Raw genomic sequence first — 23009 nt, 5'->3', positions numbered from 1 at the left:
ACTATCATATCTCCATTGGGTTTGTAGCCGGTTTGGAAGGCTCACAAGAGCACATCCGGTGTCCCAAATTAAACAAACACTGCAGAGGTAGTTCAGCTAGTCTCTGAGCCGCTCTAGATCGGCTGACATATCAGCTGAACATACTGACATCAGCAGTTTCATAGTTTATTTAATCTGTCTTATTCACTTGCTCATTTCTGCTGCTGTTTACTGCTTCCACTGTTGTTCCTCCAGGGCTTTAAACTAAACTTCAGGTTTTACAGGATCACTTTGACTTGCCACATGGCAACAAACAAGTTATAATTATATATGGCCTTTATATATACATTTTAAGTGTTTTTCAACCCGAGTACATGTAATTGTAATATCACTGACTCACCGTCCTACACTTACTGTAGTGACCTCGCCTCGCTGTCTGTATAGCAGACTTGGTAACTGACAGGGAGTAAAAACACATACATTTCATAAACAGTAGTCTTACTGATTAGAAAAGCTGTGACTTGACTCTGTAATGAAATACTTGTCCAGTTGTTACACCGTCACAGCCTTTGCTATCAAGTCTTTTTGATTGAAACCAGCATTTGCTGGACATACTGATGTTTTCAGATGACCTTGCCACATAATAAACCCCTCCAAACCGATGCCACTGATCAAGTGCCTCACATAGTTAACTCTGCCTTTTACTTAAGCACTGAGTCGAGATGAGCCAACATGATAGAGAGTACCATGAGCTGATTTCCTGCATGGGGTTGTAATTTTGTTTTTAGCGAAATAGCCAAAAATAGAAACAAATATTTAGTTGCCTGTTTATTTTGTGAAGCAGCGATAGGTCTGCCTTCTCTTTTCACTGCTGTTTGTTTTTAGAAATAACTGCATAAAATTGATTTGAAATTAGCTGCTAAATGAGCACTTGACTTTGCAGATTCACCTCTTCTTCACTCTTTGACCTTTCATAACGGCATTCGACCAGTATACAAGCACGTTTTGCAGTAGATGGTGTTTGTCCATTGGGCTTAGCTTGTGAATGCAGTGGTTTACACCTTGCACTTATTTGTTTTCACATTTGCATTGCATTCCGGCTGTCACATTTCTACTACACCAGTTTTTTTTTTTTAAATCTCATTCACATTTAAGGTAACACTGCCATTCCTTTATTTTATTTTTTTTAATAAAAAGTATTTGATTTTGATCATGATATATTGTAGACACTGACTCTGGTCTTCTTTGAGTAACATGTCAGATGTCAAAGAGGGAGATGTCTGGACATTTTGCCTCTCATTGCAGTGTTAATGCTGCTCAGCGGGCCTCGATGTGCCATCGATCTGACCCAGATGACCAGGCGTTCACATCCCTGTAAAAACACACTGGGGATGGAGATGTAGAGCAATGCACCATGTCGTGTTTGCTTTGTTAGCTCCCTAAGGCCTGGCCTCCCAGCTCCATTTATCAGGTTTGTTTGCACAAGGGGGTAATTTGTAATATTCACTCAGGGCTTTAGAGATAGAGCAGTGGGACAAAGGGTAGGAAGGAGATCAGCAGTTTGTTTTCTTTGGTCCAAACTGCAGTGGAAGTTCTATATCGCAGCATTATTCCATTTGGTTTGTTTAGGTTCACCCTGCCCAGTTACAAGTAAGCAAAGGCTTATGAGTGAAAGTCACATAGACTCACCAAGTCTTCACTGGACAGAGATTCAAAGATTATGTAACTTCACATACAGTACTTCTGTCATAATGAAAGGAATACTCTACTGAAAGTCTAACTTTTGACTATTAAATACTCACTGCCTGCAGTGTGGAAAATATAGTAGTTTTATTTTATAGTTCTATTGGCAACCCAGAGTCAAAAGACATGTCAGAATAGACATAGAAACTCCAAGTCAGTCCTGCAACATAATTCACTAGTTTTTCCTTCTTTAATATTGTTCAGTACAGTATTTCACGTTGCCTTTTCATATCTCCAGTGCTCTGCCAGAGGTAGAATATCAAGAGATATTTAAGAACATTTCAGACAATTGGTTTGCTTAGGTTTTACAGCTCTCAACTCTGCCAGTTAGAAATATCTGCAATGTTATGAATGGACTTCAATAAGACTGCCCTTGCTTGTCTATTTAGCACTTTACACTGTGGGACCAGGCCAGAGTGACCCCAGACATTTGTCCTTAAAGAGAGAACATTGCTGTTAAGACTAATGGCAGACATTGAACATCTCCTGCAAGATACTCTACAATATCACTTCTTTTTGGAGCCCAGTTAACTCTAGGTAGATCTGTATTCCGTTGCTTATCCACGGACACAATGTACACTGCCCCATGTTGTAAGTTAAATGTTGTGCTCTTCAGCACAAAGCTGAGGTGAAAATGTCTAATCAGGTTCTTAACTGTTTCACTTTGCACCACTTCCTCTCAGACATGAAAGTCTCAGTAGGTTTAAAGTGTGTCAGATTAGGATCCAGACCCCTCCAGCTCATGACCACTGTGTGAAAGTGTATGCAAAAGATCAGTATATGATCTCTGTTTCTATGTGTGCATACCGTTAGCTCTCTCATATACTACCAGGCCGTGCTCAATAGCTTCATTTAGAAAATTTACTTTTACCATCCAGTACTTTACTTTTATTGTCACTGAATGGAAAATGTGAATGGATGGATTCCAATACTTGGTATAATAGTGGTATTTTTTTTAACATACAGCACAAGTCTATTGTGGTTCAATAGATAATGTGACATTCTGTTTTGGAAATACCCTTCTGTGTCCTCATTTTGATCAGGTCGGATGATCTGCCTTTTAGAGAAAACATCTGCTGTTGAAAAGGTACAGCTCGCACTGTTGAACTGCTCCAATCTCGACAGGTAAACGAACACTTATAGTAATCATATAGATGCATCTACAGTGAACACTCTGGTATCGTTATTGCTAAACAGAACACGACTTTGTGCCTTTATGTGCCCTGGAAAACAGTCTTGTGGCGTTTTGATTGACAGAAGATGTTGAAATCAAAGTAACTTTGCTGTGTGAAATGCATGGCAGACATGGTGTCTGGCCTTGCAGCTGCTGCAGTATAAAAGGATGGAGAGAGAATGAAAGAAAGTGGAGGATAAAAAGCCTTTCCATCCCTGGAAGGTCAAGCAGACAGGCAATTTTACTATATCTCCTATCTCTGTGACAATGGCTCTAGCAGAAATTCACTGAACAGCAGTGTGAAAGAAATCACAGAGAGGTAATGGTGGAGGTAGAGGGGGAGTGGGGTCTTGTGGGAGTCGTTTTCCTACAGTACTGCTGGCCTATAGATTTATGTGATTTGGCCCCACTGTCTTCCTCCCTTTGATGAAATTCAATAGGTAGACGTATGGTAAAGTGCTTCTAGCTTTAAGATGATTGCTGGGTGTCTCCAAAAGTGGATGAGTGTCTGGAAACAACTACACGGTCAGAGAGCGCATGCATCTGTGTCATATCTGGGGTGAAGTGTCAATACTGTTGTAGTGTTTTTGAAAAGTATTAAAATTTCTGGAGGCTGTCCTGATACGTTTTCGATAAATAAACCATTGGTACTGAACTTCAAAAACCCATATTCACAGTCATCAAATAGGCGTGACTAGTACCAATATTTGGCCGTTGCAGCAGAGAGTGTTAAGCAACAATCCAGGGTCGGGGGTGTCTGACTCAGGCTTTGCTTCATTGTTGACAGAGCGCAGCTCAGGTAAATTTCAAGCAGAATCAGACTTCCTCATCTGTTGCTTCCTCCGATGCTCCTTCCATTCCTTTCACCACTGCTTTGGTATTGATTTAAGGCCAGATGTGGTCTCTGTAGATAGAGGCCTGGCTGGCTTGCAGGTGAGGTAAGCTGTGATTTGAATAAAAGACAATCCTAGTTCAAACAGTAACAGAAAAGCCCTGGGGCAGATCAATCATACTCCTGCATCTGAGACACAAATGTCCCAACATATTGCAGTAGCCAAACCTACGTGCCTGCTGATATATTATGATGCCTACATAATAGACTGTGATTCTAGAGGCATTTGTTGAGGTCCAAAAACATTCCCATTTAGCACAAGGAATTTGGAATATTCATTCAATTTAACAGGTATGTATCAGTGTATCATCAGCATAGCAGTGAAAATGCAAAGCAGCAAAAGCAAAACAGAAACCCAGGTGAGTCCTCCCAGAAGAGCCCAATCAAATTATAACAGAAAAGTGAGCTGAAAACCAAATAAAAAAAGTGAAAGTAAATACTCACTGTGTAAAGGTAGAATAGTGAATGGTAAGAGTATGCGCAGTGAGCAGAGTTGATAAAGTAGCGTGAGTATCAGAGAGTAGAACTGGACATCGCCGTGAACTAGGTCTAACGACTCAACGATATATTTTGGGAAATGCCGAGGCACGGACACGACCAAAGAAAAGACGTTCAGATTAATATATGGCGAGGAGGAGAGAAATGGAGAAGGAACGAACAAAGACCCGCATTTATATTGGGGAATCGATTCAAAGGTGGCGAGAACTCCGCCGGCAGAAGGGCTTCCAGTGCGATGCAAACATGGGGGGAGGGGCGAGCTTGCTCTGTTTTGTTCGGTATTTACTTCGAATGTCAACAGAAGTGACGTCATGCAGGAATGCATAGTGCACCTTTAGGTAGTAGCTTAGTTTCTGTTTAATGCGCCAAGTTGCTAAATTAGTTTGCTGATCTTTACAGTCCCTTCTTTGATTTGCATGGTGAATCTGCCTCCTGCTACCTCCCAGTGTTTGCATTTTGACTGTTTGAGAGCTCCATTAACAGTAGGAGTGTGAGAGAATCATGACCTCTGTGACCCCCCTTCAGGAGTGCTGGTCATGCTGGTTGTTTAGACTGTGGTTGTACCATACTGGACAGATCCTCCTCCACCGTCCTTCAGGCCTCCCTCCAGCTCCTGGGTCAGGCTGAGACTTTGAAGGCTAGCTGTTGAGATTCAGCAGACAGACACCTCCTCTGGGGAGCTGACATCATTAGAGTGGAGAGCAGGTCCCTGCTCCTCTCCAGCTTCAGCGAGGGAAAGAGAGAGATAAAGAAAAAGAGAGGGATAGAGAGAGGAAGAGGGGAGGGCGGGTTTAAGCAATGCAAGGTCAAGATCGTGGCACAATTACCCTGGCAGCGTCATGCCCTGGGAGGCCAAAGCCCCTGACTTCTCACCTTGCCAAGGTCGCCCGGGCCGCTCCTCAAGACAATTAGCCTCCCAATATCCTCCTGTCATTTCCACATTCACTGCTCACCTCCCTCTTCCTTCCCCTACTCCTCATGCTTTGCCTGCTATTTCATATGCTGTCAGCCTTTCGCAGTTATTCCCAAGCTGTAGACATTGTATTTTTTACAAATCTGCATGTGTTTTTTTGTGTATATCCTTTACTGTTACAATGTGTTACTGCCATCAAGTGGTGCTGTGAAAATGCCTCATGTGCGTGTACGTACTCTCGCCAATGCACGCACACGAGCCCAAACAAAGCCCTTGTACATGAAGGCGACAGAAGTGACACATTGAGGTTTTTTTGGGAGCTGGAAGTGGCAGAGTGTCAGTCTGGATACTGTAATGTATGAGTTTTTGCTGCTGGAAGGAGGAGGGTGGGGGGCACAAAGAGAGAAAAACACAACAGTGAGACAGCTAGTTGTGAATATGGGTCATCTTTGGTTTTCTTCATAATGTAAGACGTGATGTTCACGGCAACATTTTAAGGTAGCCTGTGTCATGTTGAAGAAAAAGTGGAAGGCAGTTTGTGTAAATGGTTGCCTCTGACTTTGGTATCTAAAATGAAAATGAATATCAAACTATTTCAAAATATCTTTCCATGTTGGGGTTGTTGTCGACTGAGGTCTTAAGAATAAAGGACAAGGCCATCCAAGTCAGTCTGCTAGACACAGGACAGATGTACCGTATTACATTAAAACAGACCGAATACCTTAAATTTTTCCACTCAAGTCGTTACCAAACACTCTCTCTGTTTATGTTGGGAAATGACAAAACCCAAATAAATTATTACATTTTAGACAATCTATGCAGTAATAACATCAATTGTTATTGTTAACACATAATTTAATTCTAATTGCACAATATCATACAGGCATGACAGCACATTGTTTGATATAAGCAAAACAGCTGGTGGCATCTCTCAGTCCCACATCAAGAATCTTCCTTTTCATCTTAGATTAAGTCATGTTAACTTCCTACATTTTTAAGTGGCACAGATTTACACTTTGTTTATCCCGTGACGGGGAACACATGGAACAGTCCAGGGGACAGCGTCATCAGGGAGACGGCTTCATCCGAGGGGCCTTGCCAATCAGAATGCACAGCGAATCCCCCTGTAAGCTTATTAAATCATTATTATCCCTATTAGCACAATGGACATGATCCTCTTCTACCAACTGCATCCTCATTTTATGTAGTGTACATTGTGACAAGCGGAGCCTGTCAGATCATCTAATGTTGTGAATATGCTCACATGCACACACAATTGTGCACAGGCACTCACAGATAGCGAAGCTCAAATCCCAGCGCATGTCAGCGTTTTGAGGGATCATATAGATGCAAATGCAGCCATGTAATTGCACAAGCAGTAGATCTGCGCTCTCTAGGCTGGATGCTGTCATGTCAACGGCTGATTCCATCTGCTTTTCATCGTTTCGTTTTTTTTTTTTTTTTTTTTTCCTTTCCAAGACCTGATTTCCATACCAAGCCAAAGCTTTAGAATCCTCTCATCTTATCTGCTCTGCTCCTTCCTCCTCCACCTCCTCCTACTCTTCCTCCTGCTCGATCTCCTCCACCAGCCTATCTCTTCTGGTCCAAGCAGGAGTGATGGAACTGACAACAAAGAGACAGATGTCACAGCCAAACAACTAAATGACAGGAAGGAGGCCTCCTGTGTTGTTCTTCCTCTCCTCTTCTGATGTTTTCGTCTATCCTTGCCTACCTTCTTCCAAATCTGGCATGCACAAACTCCTTTAAGTGCGCCATTGCAGTTTTGAGAGGAGGAATGCATCGATCCTTCCATCTTCTCCCTCTACCTTTAGTCACTTCCACGGGTCTCTCCTTTTCTTCTCCTGCATTTACCCTCTCTGTCTTCTCTCTGCCTCTCCTGACCTCCCATTATTCTCAGCAGCCTTCATATTTTTGCATGTCAGGTGCTCGAGCTGCACGCTTTCTGCATCTGGGCTTATAGGGACTTAAAACATTCCTTATGCAGGCCTGCATATGGAGATAGATGAAAGCCAGTGTGACGGCAGTGTGATGTGCTACTAGTATACCAATTTGCTGCAAGTCAAAAGAGCAATGATTCTTTGCTTGGAAAGAGAAGGACTTGGCTAGAAGGGATTGTGAGGAGTGTGCCAGGAATTTTTTTTTTTTTTTTTTTTTTCTCCCCCCAGTGCTCATTAGTATGATTGGGGATTGTCACATTGCACTTACATATGTAAATCTCCAGATCTCCTTTGTTTGTTTGTCACATCCACTTTTTTTACATTAGATTCCACAATTGAGGAATGTATCTGAAATCTTTTGCAGGGACTTTAATTTAGTGCTTACTATGGCTAAAACATAAAATTGGACATTATGGATGGATTGTCTTTTAGACAATATATTATAAATATTTTCAAATGATTATTTGCTCCCTTGTATTTTCATTAACCTGATATTCTAAATATAAATTAAATATGTTAAAAACAAAATAAATCATAAAGTGCTACAAAATTGTGAAACTGAAAGTGAATAAAGTTTAAAAACCTGCAGGCAGCACAAATATGTGAATATAGCATTTGAAAATACAATGGCAGGTTGTAGTAAGCATTAACTGGTATGCAGTGAGGACACCCACTGCTATTTAGTACCAGGTGGAATCATTATACTGCAAAATTATGTTGTTTACAAAAAGTTTAACAACAACACCAATTTCAATAGACGTTTTTCACAGCAGATATTTTGACTTTTCATAGCAGGTGGAACAAATAACTTTAATGATGGCTTTGCTTCATTAAGTGTCCCAGTAAGCCATTCTGGTAAATAAACCAGCACGCTCAATACCAAGGCCTGAAACACCTAAATGGAATGCAGTCATTGTTGTAAATTACACCTGTGCTTTTTCTGCTACAGCGTGTCAAAATTACAGATGTGAAAAAAGTGCATTGTCTGAAATGGGAAAGACAGGATGGCCTCGTTGTATGTTGGGTGGCTGAACAAACATCAAACCACACAGGATGGAGGAGATAATGGCGTCATTAATTTATTGCATTCACATGCCACCATCAGTGCTAGTTACCATGCTAACATCTGCATGTTAATATCCGGTAGCTATAGCTAGCTATGTTAAAATGCTAGTACAATCTTAGAAAATACAACATAGCCTAATGAGATTTGAGACAATATGCTTTTGTTACTCAGGATACATTTACTTTCCAAACACAGGTGTAAGTAATAACATTAGCTATTATTAATTTTATTAGTTACACTCGGGCTTCTCCTGAAGTGAGGAGACAAAGCACTATGAAAAAGGCCTAAATTTGCCAGTTTTGCTTTCTGCTCTGCAATAAGCATGTCGTACTCACAGAGCCGGTCATGTGGCTGTAGGCTGTCGTGTTGACATGGGCATGTGGGTGAGCAGCAGCAATCTGTATTTTGATATTACATTGATTCATTAACATTGCTGCAGAAACACGTTGCAGGTGTAAGAATATAGAGATATACAGTATAATATGGGAAATAGAAAATGTTAATTTACATATAGATACACACATACGAGCACATACACAGATACTGTATATGTAAGTGTTTGAGCATATACAAAGGCACAAAGAGATACAGTATACGTTTAAGTAATTTAGCACATACAGCATGCACATACGTTCTTACATTCCTGCTTCAGTTTGCTAGTACACATACACACACTTCAGCTCCCCTACCTCTCCCCTCCTCCATCCAACACATAACACTTCCTCCAAAATTCACTGGCACTGTGTGCTGTGCAGGCATGAGATAACGTCCCAGAAGTTTTCCAAGGGCAGGACGAGTGCTCAGACATCAGAGGGAAGCCGCATCGAGCCGAAGCTGATTCATTACATGTGTTGCATCTGCCTCCTATTAAAAAGCCCAGAGCACTCTGGCTGTCTCTCCCGGTCTCTCTCTCTCTCGCTCTCTGACTGCAGACTACCTCCTGACTCCTCGCCTAGACTTCATCTCTCTCTCTCTCTCTCAAAAACTCCCTCTTTCTGTCTCTTTCCTCTAAGCTCTCCCTCTGCTCGGATGACATGCCTCAGCTCCCCACTCTTACGTATTAGCTCTAGCTTACAGTGCAACAGTATATAAGTTAATTTAGGTAAATCAGGTAGCTTTAGTTGGTAGTTTTCTTATGGGCTGTCCTGACTGATGTTGCTCATGCTAACTACAGTGTGATGGATATATTGGCATGACTAGTGTTATTGTTTATCTTATCACGGATATATTGATGTTGACATATATGTTGGCTGCCAAGTGAAAGGGATTACACTAAAGACATGTCAACGATATGTCTGAGATCATCCAGAAACTGTATTTCCATTACAGAGTTTGTCCGCCAGAGAGCACTGACATGTTTATCTTTCCAAGTGTTAAATGTCCTACACAGTCCATATCTTGGTTGTAATTATTTAATAACCTAATTGAAGCGAACTTTAAAGCAAAAAAAAAATCTCCCATAATATCTGATATCTGATGGTTGTCATGTGATGTTGTTTAAGATAACAGATATAGAAAAAATATATGTATATTATAATTTTCTGGCATTTATATCCAACCGGCACTGCTTCTGTGGGTAAAGGTGTAAAATGCATAATTTCATGTCTTTGTCAATGATTTAAAAGCCTTCAGGGTTTTGTCATTTATTGGCCATACTGACCCCACAGAAGAGTAGCTGTTGCCAACATAACAACTCATGGATATCGAAATATAACATTAACAATAAAAACAAGACATTAACAAGAAACTGGCAACAGGTTGGATCTCCATGTAATGTTACTTCCAGCTGTTACCACCTCTGTGATAATTAAAACCTTAGGGGGGATCAGATTTAAATGCAATTCTTTATTAGTATCCGTGCATTGTAAACAAAAGTTGCCATTCATGAAGCAGGTGTTTCTGAGAATCTCTGATCATCACTGACTGACAATGACATCCAAAAAATTCAACACACCTCAGATTGATCAAGGAAATCAAACCAATTTGAATGGTTTCTTTTTCCATTTTTGTTATCGATCTCCAAACAGAGCCAACAGCAACAAACTACATCTACCTAGGGAGAAATTACCTTACACACTTTCTCATCACATCCTCTTGTTGCTGTTGGTCATTGCTCAGTCGCACATTGGTCAGCACTAAAGCAACAGCATTTTGATTAAGAAACATAGCACGATTTTACTCAGAGATTCCATTAAAGAGCCATTTCCTTACCTGATTGAAGAACACAGTCTAAAGTTAGACTGATTGGAAGTTTCAGACTGTTCTTCATCTAGCTTTTTTTAATCGCTTGCTCATTTCCTTTACCCCACAATCTCATCTTCAGTGTTTTAATTATGTCCTGGTGAATGATAGCTAGTTTTAAGGTGTGTGTTTTGTGGACTTGTTAAAAGGGGCCTTTTTGCAGTGCCTACGTCTGCTCCAGCTGATAATTATTTCAGATTACATTAGAGGAAATTAAACATTTCTTAAAGTACGTGTGAGGGTGACAAAGTTATCAAGTGTAGTCACAGGAGAGAGTGTGAATGTTGCACTTCCAAAAATGTAATTTTTTCGACTGCTAATAAGATCATTTTCAAGTGTTAAAAAATAATTAATGGTGTTACAGCATTTGAGCAGAGCTGCAGTCTTCTCGGTACATGAATCAGTGGTACGCAGCGGTCAATGATGAAAGTAATTGGTGATGAAAAGTATGTATTGTCAAAGCCAAAGTGATATGTAAGAAAGACATTCCTTTTCATTTATACAAACATCATGCTCATGATTGCTCATATTTGTGTTTCGAATTGAGGTTTGGCTGATCCCAGTGGCTGGAATCCAGTGGTACAGCTCCATGATGAAAAAGTAGTCACAATTATTTTGTAATGATCTTAATACCTGTTGTCAGTATTTTTGTATTACATGACCTACATCTGGATTTGCATAGTATTTACAGAGAGCAGTATTTTCTGTGATATCTAACCAACTTGTGAGTTCAAGTTGTGGAAGTCTGTGTGTGTGTGTGTGTGTGTGTGTGTGTGTGTGTGTGTGTGTGTGTGTGTGTGTGTGTGTGTGTGAATATAGTCAGACATTCTGTCATTTCGAAATCTGTCTGGACCACTGATCTGTCCGGCCAACAGACTCTTATCAGCTGATAAAAGTGTTTACGCCAGCCTTATCTCTGTCCATTTAAAGGTTAAGGAGTTGAGAGTCATGACTGATAAATCCTTTCCACATGAAACTGTTGCAGAATCTGTGATTGATGCAGCATACCTACAGTTATTATGGTCACACTGGTGAGCAGTGCAAAACACTTTGACCTGAGAGTAGGAGGCAAATTTTATCTCACATTTTCAGACATCTGAAAGATACAATCAATAATTTGGTTGAAATATTGCAACAACAAAAAAAAGAAGAAGAAGGAAAGAAAAAGAAAAAAGTAAAATTTAATGCTTTTAAATCCATCTTGAAATACCCCATGGTCATATGTTTGAAAGTATTTTTCAGTGATCACTGATAAAATGTAAACATCATCACTATTAGAACAGCCAAGATTTTTTTCTATGTTTATTATCCTTTATACTGCTCATTTATCATTAGTGTTATACTGTAGGTAAAATCAGTGGCACTTCCTTGTTTGAGAGACATGGATATGGAAATGGCAATCATGTCATGAAGTTGTGATTAAAGGACATTAATTATGAAAGAACATGGTTTTTGGTCTATGAAAAAAAGCTTTGTGCGTAGGTAAATTAAAATTAACATGTGTTCAATACATTCAAATTATTAAATTGCTTTTTTTCAAGGTTAATACTCGTTTTCTGCAGCAGCTATTCACGGGTTGAGGATATACATATATATATATATTGTATGAGCTTTTTTTTCTATGCCTTCCCATTACCTTGAAAATACTCTTGGTGATTGAAAGGTCTACTGAGATAATTACAGCACTGAGAGGTACAGCAGCACACACTTGAAAATGAATGAATAAATCATTCTGTCTCTTACTCTCCAAAAAGGTTTTACTAAGTGCAAATGTGGCATTTCCAGTTGCATGTACCGCAACCTGAAGTTGTTTCACTACAACTTTGAATGCGCCTCCGTTTTTGAAAGCCAAAGTGAACTTTGACTTGCAAATAATCATGTCAAGTTAAAAAAAATTATAGTACAACCTCCAAAGTGAACACCATTTGAATTTTTCTTGTTAGCATGCATAAATCTTTTGCAAAATGCACTCACTGCTTTCAACGCTAATAGTGTACACAGAAATCAAAGCTGTGCTTTTCTTACAGAGCAACAAGAGAGGAGGGAGATCTGCATAATGTTGGCTCCAGCAATGAAGAGCAAAACGCAGATCCACAGCATTGCTCTCTTGCTTTCCTTCCAATAACATCATTAGCATTTTGACATCATCGGCCTAATTGTTGTTGGGAGCTCTGAGAAATGCTTGCCTTGGAGTGGGAGTCGGGAGACGGAGGAGGGGGGCTGGGGTGTTTCTGCTGTAAGGCCTTGTGCTTATCAGTGCAGGGCAGATACTGTTCCTACGGTCCTGGCTGACAGGTGAGGTGTGTGTGTGTGTGTGTGTGTGTGTGTGTGTGTGTGTGTGTGTGTGTGTGTGTGTGTGTGTGTGTGTGTGTGTGTGTGTGTGTGTGTGAGAGCGAGAGAGTGTCGGTTGCGGTTGTCAGTGAACCCCCGGGACAGGTGCTGAGGGATGGTTTCGTATTTGGGAGCAGGTGCACCCCAACCCCCCTCCTCTTCTCTTGCCTTGTTCCCTCACTCCCCCAGGAGGCATATGGTGAGAGTGATTGGAGAGACCTGGGGCCCACAGGGAGTGCTCCTCTCCCCAGTTCATCTGTTCCAGACAGGGCCCTGCGGGACACTGAGGTCCCTGTTGACTGGGAATCAGGCCGAGGAGGCAGTTTTGCTTTCACGTTGACTGCTTTGTTACAGTGTTGGGCGGTCGCGGTGGCCACCCCAGTTAGCTTTACACTGTGCAGCATTGTACACTGCAATTTTTGTGCACAGGACACATGCTGCACAGCTAATAGGTCACACCCTCTAATTTGTTTGCTCCTTTCCCTTAATTTACACACAAGTGTTGCTTTTAATCTGCCAACTCTTGTCGTGTCCTCGTGTCATTGCTCGGAATAGAAACGCCATCTTGCTGTGATTTCACAGGCTGATATTTGTGAACCAGCGCACAAATGTGATGTACCTCTTAGTGCACTAGGAGAGAGAGTTATGGGGGCATTTTAGGCCTTGTATAATATGTGTACCCCTTTTTATGTGGTCATTTATTATAACACGAACTCTATGAATAATGTATGATTAAAAGGCGTAATGGATACACTGGGACTCGTCAAAATAAAAGCAAAAATCCATTTGCTCTCCCTGTAGTAAATCCACTAGCTTGTCCTTGGGCTAATTTCCAACTTGGGACTTGGTGGGGGAGTGAGTGCATGTCTTGATAGCAATTTCAAAGGAGGGAGGTGTTGGTTGTTCTGTAAGGTGAGAGAGCGAGAGAGAGATAGAGAGAAGAGGGAGGAGGAGGAAAAGTAAAATGAGACATGGATGGGGAACAAAGCCAGGAACACCTCTTTCCCTTGATGCCTCCCTACTACATATCACTCTATCCCACACTCTCTCTCTCCCGTCTCTGTCTCTCACCATCTTATAGTTCCTTCCCCCTGCCTCTGAGCAGCTGCCACTTCTGAGCCTGAAGAAAATGAAGGCAGATGAATCAATTTGGCCTGTGGCCCTAAAGTGCACTTGTCTGCACCCTAGCCTGGGCGGGGGGGATAATGAGCCGATAGATTGAGCCGGTGCCGGAGCCCGGCACTGAGCGCCGAGGTGCCTCTGCCCGCTGCACCATCGGGCCCCCTCACATACACACACATACACACACACGTTGCTGAGGCCTCCCTGAGCAGCAGTAGCAGCCTGTCGCTGGGTTAATGGGGGTGAGGGTCCTTTGCACAGGACACTTTTCAGAACAAATTAGAGGAAGGATCTGTATCCGTCCTCTTCAGCCCTCCCTTTCCAGTATCGCCCCTTGTCTCCCCTCCATGCCCTGTGTATGGGAAGCCCAGAGAGGAGATTTGAGCGTGGTAGTGTGGAGCAGAAAAGCACCACGACAGCGAGAAAGGAAGGTGCAGGCGGGGGACAAGGTCCAAGATCCTAGAGTAATGAGGATTGACACTGGGACAAGGGTGAGGCACAGCCTCCCTGAGTGCTGTTGACAGGTGACGGCAGGCTAGGGAGAGGCGAGGCAGAGTGAGAGGAGCTGGAGCAAGGAGAGGAAAAGCGAGGTCAGGACTAACAGCTTCTCTTATTCAAGGAGGAAAAAGGTGGGAGACCGCACAGCCATCCGATGCCCCCCTAAACCCTCCTGCAAGGTGAAGGAGGAGGCAGGATCAAAGGAGCAAGACAACAAAGCATCACCCACCAGCCTCCAGCCAGCTCCCTGCTGACAGGCTGCAGATTGATCGACACTGCAAGGAGAGTGCGGAGGAGTGAAAGGAAGAGGAAAGTTAGCCGAGTGTGAACCACTACTGTCGCCGTCAATGCCTTGACTAGTCCTTTCTTAACAGGGGGCTCTGTGACTTCACCCAGGGTTAGAGTAGTATAAATGAGCAAACCTAAGTCGGCACAACTCAACTTGGGGGGAAATTAAGATGCTGGAGGGCCCTTTGAAGATAATTAAAGAGCACAGAGCGGCAGCCTCCAGAGAGGGACTGCAGACATGTTCAATACCGAGACTAATGGAGCTAATTTCCAGTACATTATTCATGTAAAACACAGGCCCTGACTTAGCTATGTTTTTTCTATGTCTCTTCTATCTGTCATCTCAAGTCAAACTGCACCCACACACACAGATTAATTACATTCACTTGCTATTTCAGCCTGATTAACCTTGCCCCTATTCTGTATGGGTTAAACCTCCAATGTAAACAAATTTAGTCTGCACAAAAAAAAAAAAACCTCCTTAAAATAGCCAGGTGGCCAAGACCTGCTCCCTCTTGGCTTCCCAGAGTGCATTTCAAAGGCATTACCTCAAGCGTAGTGAAAAGGCATTATGACCTTAAACAGTGTCACCACTCGTAACCAATCACATCTCAGTGCAGACCATTAGCCCCACCCTCAAGCACACTAACTTGTCCTTTAACATTAATGAGTAGACAAAAAAGAAAAAACAACACATGAAAGCTGTACAGTTGGGAGCTTAGGGCCAATTAAACACCTCCCCAGACAGGAAATTAGTCCCTGCCTTAATCACAGGCAGTCAGGGTTGTCAATCTTTTGTCAGAGTTGGTGAATTCCAGCCTAGATCAATTGCTCTCCTGTCCCGTCGAACAGCGGCTCGGGGAACGGTCCTTGCAAGCTGCATCATTAACCTAGGTGCCTAATTAGACGCTGTGGTCTGATCAATAGCCAAGTTGATTGCTGACTGGGTAATGTAGCTGCAGGCCCCAGAGGAGACGGAAACACTTTGAGCGCCTTCAGGAATTTGTCAGCAACACTGATGCTGGGTAAACAAAGTAATCAACGGCTGCACTTGACGGCGATGTGTCACAGACTGTACCTCAACGCTCTGCCTCTGCCTCCACGCCTGCCTGCCTGCCTGCCTGCCTGCCTGCCTGTCTGCCTGCCTGCCAGCCTAGGAGGAATTTTCTCTTTGTGCTCTCCTTGAGAAAAGGAAATCAAAAAGGCCACCATCTATTTTGAGATTCAAGGAGTGATTAGGCTGACAGCTAGTCGAGAGAGAGCGAGGCAGAGGGAGAGGCGGGTAGAGGTGGAAGTCAAACCTGATTAGGCCCACCTGCCAGGTTTCTCTTCCTTCCATCTCTACACCCTGATTGCTTGGCGGCAACTCCCTCCTCTTCTCCGCCACACTCACGCCATCTCACCCTCATTCTGTCACTGTTGACCTCAGTGCACTGCTAATGCCCCTTGGCCAATCAGCATGCTTGCCCTGGCGGCGGCAGGGTAATTAAAAGGGAATTGCGTCTACTTGGCATGTGAGCTGGTGGGCACAAGGGTAGACAAACACTCTCTCTCTGCCGCCTGGGCTCCCTCCCTCTCTCCCAGCCAGGTGGTAGCGTACAGGACCTGTCAGATTAGCTGATGACCCTTTTAATTCTAGCCCAGCCGGGGGCCATAATTGATATTTACCGGGAAAGGTTAATTGTAGCAGTGATCTGCTTAAATTACAGTGGAGATCAGGAGACCGGGGCCAGCCACCGGGGGAGCTGCTACATGCAAACTGCTAGTCAAATGGATTACACCCCGCGGCCATCGCCACTGTACTCCAAGGTGGGGAAGCAGCACGGGACATTGTGATTGGCCAGTGCTGCACCAGCACAGAATCTTCCTTGCTGAGCTCGCCAACCTCCCATCTGGCTGGGAATTTGGATGCATGCCAACTGTGGGTCTTGATGGCCTGCAATAAAACAAGCCATCCATGTTGGCATCAGGGTTGAACACACAAACTGGTATTTGTACATAAAAGCTGTTAAAAGCTGATAGTTTGTTCCATTGTTTGGTCTCTTTATTAATTTGACCGTTGTCATGACCAGAAAACAGCAAAAATAAAATCAGATCAAATCTCTAAAACATTGTGTTGGCAAAGGTGCAAGCATGTATATTGTTTAGCATTGTCTCCTCTCTGGTGATGCTGCATATTATTGTTTATATTTTGTACTGACCTCAAGGAGCTGTTGTTGGCCTTGTGTCAAGTTGTGAAGGAGTGGAGTGGATGGCAGTTTTAGATAGCATTAAGCAGTTGATCCAAACTTCTACCTGTTCAGCAACATTTTTTTGTATTGTACTGAATGTAGGCCAAAGATAATACAAGCACATTACACAAACTTCTTACTATTGTTGTGTGTTTGTGTCATATGTGTGCACTAACATTCTCTTATGTTCAAAATGTGGACAGGAAGAAACTTCCATCTTACCTGAGTTAAACAATATAGATTGGTACAGTTATAGCTGAATAATAAAACTGAAACTGAAAAACAAAATCTGTCATTTAAATCTGTCAAACTCAAGACAGTCCACAAAATATACAACTGAATTTGCAATGATGACCTGGATCCACATGGCTACTGTAGCACCACGTAGCCTGATCCACATTTGTCAGGTGGGCAGATCAGGTGCGCACACGTTTAACAATCCGTAAATAAATGCAAAATAACTCCACAGTACTTTATGTGCACAGGAAGCTTTTCCTAGGCAAATTTTATGAGATGTATGAACTTTGTATAAATTAGATTTAAATTTGAATATATGTAGACATTTAAAATACTGATATACATTCAAGTTGTGATGTATTTTTTAATATTTGTTCAAATTATTTGTTATTTGTTTGTGAATTGGAGAATGCATTTGTAAACAATGTAAATTACCCACAAATCGTCATACGCATTTGCAAATCATGTTTTTACTTGTAGATCATGTGGCATGCACTTGTCACCATTATTCAGACTAATTTCTCACTATACAGTCGACAGTCACAGCTGATATTTCTGAATTGTTGCTGCTGCATTCCTGTTGCTGGCTGGTATGACTTGCAGCAGTGGGTGGACGTTTGGGGTTGCAGGTGTTTTTCCTACAGCCACTTCTGCTTTGCATTTACTCAAAGCACAAACTGACACTGAGCTGTGAGACACAATGCAAGAATATAAGGACAATGGCCCATTGAAAGTCAGTTGAAGCCATTGTAGTTATGCTGTATTGTTATGCATAGCTGCTTAACTTGTGGAGTAGGTTATAGATCCCAATGAGTGACACGAAATAAGATGGAACTTTAATTTGTGCCCCCTGGTTGAATCATCGCTGTCCAACTGATGGTTTTGTTTTGCAGTGTGATTTATTGCTGTGTTTTGATATAAAATGGATAGCTCTGGTCCTCAGTGGCTGCGTCGGGTTTCAAGCTCTTGTAATTTCCCTAATCAACAAAAGCTTCATAATGTTAATGTTTCAGAGGTCATTTAAAGATCAATGCACAGTCCAAGTAGCACCACCCAAATGCTGCTCTTGTTTTAACAAGAAATCAAGTAAATTATCTAGATTTAAAGCTTGCTATGTTGGTGGATGGAATAATGTTTCATTATTCAATTATTATAATAACATACAATTATTCAATTAAAGATAATTGATACTTTCTTTTTATATCAGTAGAACAACAATTCTACTGGTGTTTTTGTATTTATATGTTCATAAGCCACCTAACTAATGTATCATAGAAATGTGTTTGGGCCACCACAAGCTGACAGAACAGCTTCAATGCTTCTTGCCATTGACAAGTCAAGAGGAATAGACATCATTCTTCCAAGAGATATTCCCTCATTTGGTGTTTTGATGATGGTGGTGGAGAGCGCTGTCAAACACGTCGATCCAAAATCTCCCATAGGTGTTCAACTGTGTTGAGATCTGGTGGCTGTGAAAGCCTCAGCATTGAAATCCTCATCAAACCATTCAGTGACTCATCGAAGCATTGTCATCCTGTCTCAACACTCATTTTTTCCCTTTATCGCCCGTCTGTATTTGGTAACTTCTGAGTAGATTTAGCACCTGAATGCATCATGTGAGGAGTTTTTTTTAATCATTTGTTTCTTTCATCTACATTTCCAAGCAATGATCTTGTCATGTGATTATGTTTATTGCTACTGTTCATGAAGCACATATAACCTTTAGCCCTCCTCTTTACTTGTGTCCCCTGTAGATCAAACCTTTGGCACTACGTCCGGTCAAAGTCAGTGAGGACGAGGCGGTGCAGGAGCTCAGCCGACCGCACAGGAGCAACTCCAAGGAGCAGCTCAGCGAGGTGAGACCTTGGACGAGACCTTTCCCCTTTTCACAGACCTCCTACAGAGATCCAGGCTCTCCACTTTCACAGGCCAAGGCAGAGGACCACTGAAATGTGATACAGAAATTGGGTGGACGACAGCAACATTGAGGCTGAGATCAGAGGGCAGCTGGTGCAGTAGCTCCTGCTGTGTGCAGCTCTCACCTCATAAATGCCCAGTGCGCTGGGGAAAAGACTGTTTGGCTGGCAGCACATAGACAGGAAATGAGCATCACCTTGTTGGCCTTGCATTATTTAAAGCATGGCGCGGTTAAATGTAGACATGACCTAACGTGGTTCAGCCAGGTGTGGGCTGACCTCACCGACCCCGGAGAGGAAGGAGTTAAAGAAACTGTTCCAATTATTGCAGCACCGACATCCATATGCTAGCCCATTTAGAGGATGAGTAGATGGCAAAGGAAAATGGAGGCAAGGCACTGGTTCAGCATAGGGGATGAAATAATGCAATTTAGATACAGATGAAGTAATGAGAATTTATGCAAAATCCCAAGCGGCTCATTTTAAATGAATGTAGAAATATGCTTCCTAACTAATGCTTGTCAAGCAGGCCTCCCAAACCTAACCAAATTCAATCAGACTGTTCATTTAGCTGACGAAAACAAGAGGAGAGAAGGAGAGAGAGAAAAAAAGTGGAGGAAGGAAAATATGCAGCTTCCTTTTCCAGCAGGCGTAAAATGATGGAAAGAAAACGATTTTAATGAACTTATTAAATACATTGTTTTAAGCTATTCAGCATTCCAATTGAAAAGCCTGATGAAAAAAAAAAAAAAATCACCCGGCCTAATTTTTTTCTATCTTCATCCTCTTTTTTTCTGAGCCTCACTGCTCTGTTTCTCTCGTGCACTGTCCCCCCTCTTCCCCTCGCACCATTTCTCTTGAATTTGTGTAAAAGGCTGTCTTTTAATGAAAAAGTCAGGAGGAAGAGGCGGGCTTGTCAGATAAAAGACCGACGCCGGTTGACAGCTCTGACAGGGATATACGACAAGCACAGAGAAGGAGGGGGGTACGGATGAGGGGGGTGGTAGAGTGAGGGTGGAAGTGGTGGAGGTGGTGGTTCTGGCAGGGATGGTGGTGGAGGGAGGGGGCTGGGATGGGGGGGGGCACTGATGAAAATTGCACGCTGTAATCGGCGACAGTGTTAGATGTGGCATGTCTCTCTAATCTGCTGCCAAATAAATGGTGCACAGACGCTGATCGCTGTAGCCACACGATCCATATCTATCCATCTCTCTCCCTCTGTCTCTCTTTACCTTTCCCCGTCTGTCTGTGTATCTGTCCTTCTCTCTGCTGGCTGCTGTATTTCACCCAGCCAAGGCCTGGACATGACACACACACAGCGAGATTCCTCACCAACACCGTGTCATTGTCTCCCCTATATTTCTTATTTTTCAGCTCCATGAAATCTCCGCCACCGCACTGAGAGCACTGCTAATTTTCGTAAAATACGCTCCACCACATCAAAGTGGCTTCCGAGCTTTAAGAGCTCTTAACTAATGATGCCGCGTCGGCAACGAGTAAAATGGATTTCTCTTGTCTTACCGCCAAAGGAAATAGAGACAAATGCGACATGCGGACGCGCCTGCCTGCCCGCCTGTAAAAACAGTCATGCATCAATTTGGAAGCAGGGGGTAAAAAAAATTGCAGGGGATGCTGTTTGTTCATTGCCATGGTTGGGTCTTTATCTGTTTATTTTGACTAGGTAATTGTGCCTGCGGTGCAGCGGGGCCCCGGCACTAAGCCACACAGGGATTAGGGAAATGTGAGGTGGTGGAGGGGGTGGGTTCCAATGCATTTGTGTCCTGCAGAGGAGAGGGCGGCAGTTCTGGTGCTGTCATGGTCTCTAACACCCTCCTGTATCCACCCACACCCACCCACATGCACCGAAACCCACCCACCTACCTGCTCTTCCTGCCACAGAGGGCATAGACATTCACGTCCTTTCCTCATCATGCTCCAATGGGCTCTGATTGGCCTGCCTCTTGGCCTCCGTGCAATGACAAAAACCAATAGTCTGGGTTGAGAGAAGATGGACTGGACCCTCCCCTCTTGTCGCCATGTTTTTCTTTTTTCTTTCTTTTTTTTTTTTCTTTTTTTTTTTTTTTTATGGGTGGAGGAGGGAGCATGGAAATGGGGAGAGGATTAGGGGGTGGATTTAGCAACATTTCTCTTCTCTGGGGCTGTTTAGTTAACCCTTAAATGCCGCCAGCATCCGCACCCTCCTCTCACCACCAACCACCAGAACCACCACCATACACACACACACACACACACACACACACACACACACACACGCATTCGTCCTCCCTCCCCCACACTCCCTCTCTGGGGCGGGTTCTTAAATCCTTTTGAAGTCCTAAGCGCTGCAGAAATCCATTGAGAGCCATGTATAATGGCTTTTAAGAGAGAGTGTTTAGCTGTATGCCGACCCTATGGCTTATGAACCGCTGGCGTTTTAATGGATCCCCCCTTTCCCTCCCCTCTTTTCCTCCCTTCACCGGCACTAAATCCAATGGATTGTCCCTCATTATCATTTAAATAAGCCTCTCTTTCTACTCACAATGCTGCAAGTTGAATGAACTCTACATAGTAAGGCTAATTCCAAATGGCCTTGGCCTCCCACCACCTATGCGAAAATGCACTCACACACACAAACACATGTATATACACACATATTTAAGTGCACTCACAACATGCACACACAGACAACAGACCACATTCTCACTGGAACACACTTTTGGCCCTTTTGTAACCACAGATTTTGCCTTCTGTGCAGTTCTTCCTCCCCATTCCTCTGGCCTCCTCTCTGGTTGTGGTAGTGAGGGGAGCTGAGGGGTTGGGCAGAGTGGGAATAGCCTTTTGATTCCCGCAGAGCCTGCTTTCCGGTTCGCGGCAGGGCTCCTCCCTAATCGTCACCACAGGAGCCGTCCTGCAAATCAGAGGGGCACACAGGCGTTGATGAGGGCTGAGGCCTAGAGCAGGTGTGGGAGAATGGATGAGGGGCATTGGGAGGGTGCAAAACAAGGGAGGCAGTGGTGGTGAAGGTGTGGGGGAGGTCGTTTGGATTGAAGGTGGACCTATGGATGAAATTGGTCTAGCAGAAAAGTCCCCTCCAGAGACCAGGGGGGGAGAGATTGCCAATCTAGACAGAGGAATAAAGCAGTGAAAAGTGGAAGTGGAGGGAGGGATTTGGAGATTGGTATTCGTGCTGGGCGCTGACAGACAGAGACAGAGCCAGAGAACAGAACAAAACCCAGCCTTTTCTGTCTCCATCCTGCTCTTGTTCAGCATTTAGAGGAGTGCATTAGAAAACACAGGAGGAGTTTGATGGGCCAAAACACCCCCCGCATGAAGAGATACTTATCCCGAGTACAAACAGGGCTGATATAACACGACGAAAAATGTTTGGATTGTTTCAGAAATGTGATGGACACCATTTAAAAAAAAAAAAAAAAAAAAAATAGATATAGGATAGACAAAATTACATTTTTAGAGTTTGGACTGAATTATGTCTTTTCATATGCACTATATTTGCAGATTATATATGCTGAAATATCTGCCCAGTTATCCTAAAATGCCTGTTGATGCTACTTTTATCCAATACTGTTTGATTTGAGTGCAAAGCAAACACTTGAAAAAGTATAAGATTAAATATTTTCATCTTCATTTAGCAGAGTACCTGAGCTCTTACTAACTCTCAACACAACAATCTCTATATCAAGGTTTATTTTATCATTCTATCTACTTATGCAAGTGACGGATTCCCCCCCATGTGCCTAGCAATGTCAGATGGTGCTATTTAAGACACAGAAGGAAGTGAAGTAAAACAAATAGATTGTGACACGTAGCCTTGACCTGCACTGCAACACGTCATCTATATTGTAAAACCATTAGAAGCAATTATCTACAAAAAGTCAGCAGGCAAAGATTAAAACATTTCTTT

The 23009-nt window shown here is 42.9% G+C and overlaps 1 protein-coding gene across 8 annotated transcripts in view; it reads left to right on the top strand.

Moving 5' to 3' along the window:
• The window catches only part of fbrsl1 (fibrosin-like 1), a 274940-nt gene that overhangs the window by 101965 nt on the left and 149966 nt on the right, over positions 1-23009 (top strand). For all 8 annotated transcript variants that reach the window (XM_056375520.1, XM_056375522.1, XM_056375521.1 and 5 more), the window contains exon 3: positions 18926-19027. In XM_056375520.1, coding sequence (XP_056231495.1) covers positions 18926-19027 — 102 coding nt within the window. The remainder of the gene's footprint in view (positions 1-18925; positions 19028-23009) is intronic.

The sequence above is a fragment of the Seriola aureovittata genome, chromosome 5, assembly GCF_021018895.1.
Source record: "Seriola aureovittata isolate HTS-2021-v1 ecotype China chromosome 5, ASM2101889v1, whole genome shotgun sequence".
NCBI classification, from domain to species: Eukaryota; Metazoa; Chordata; class Actinopteri; order Carangiformes; family Carangidae; genus Seriola; species Seriola aureovittata.
Note: the sequence above shows the minus strand (reverse complement) of the source record. Positions and strands in the feature narration are given on the sequence as shown.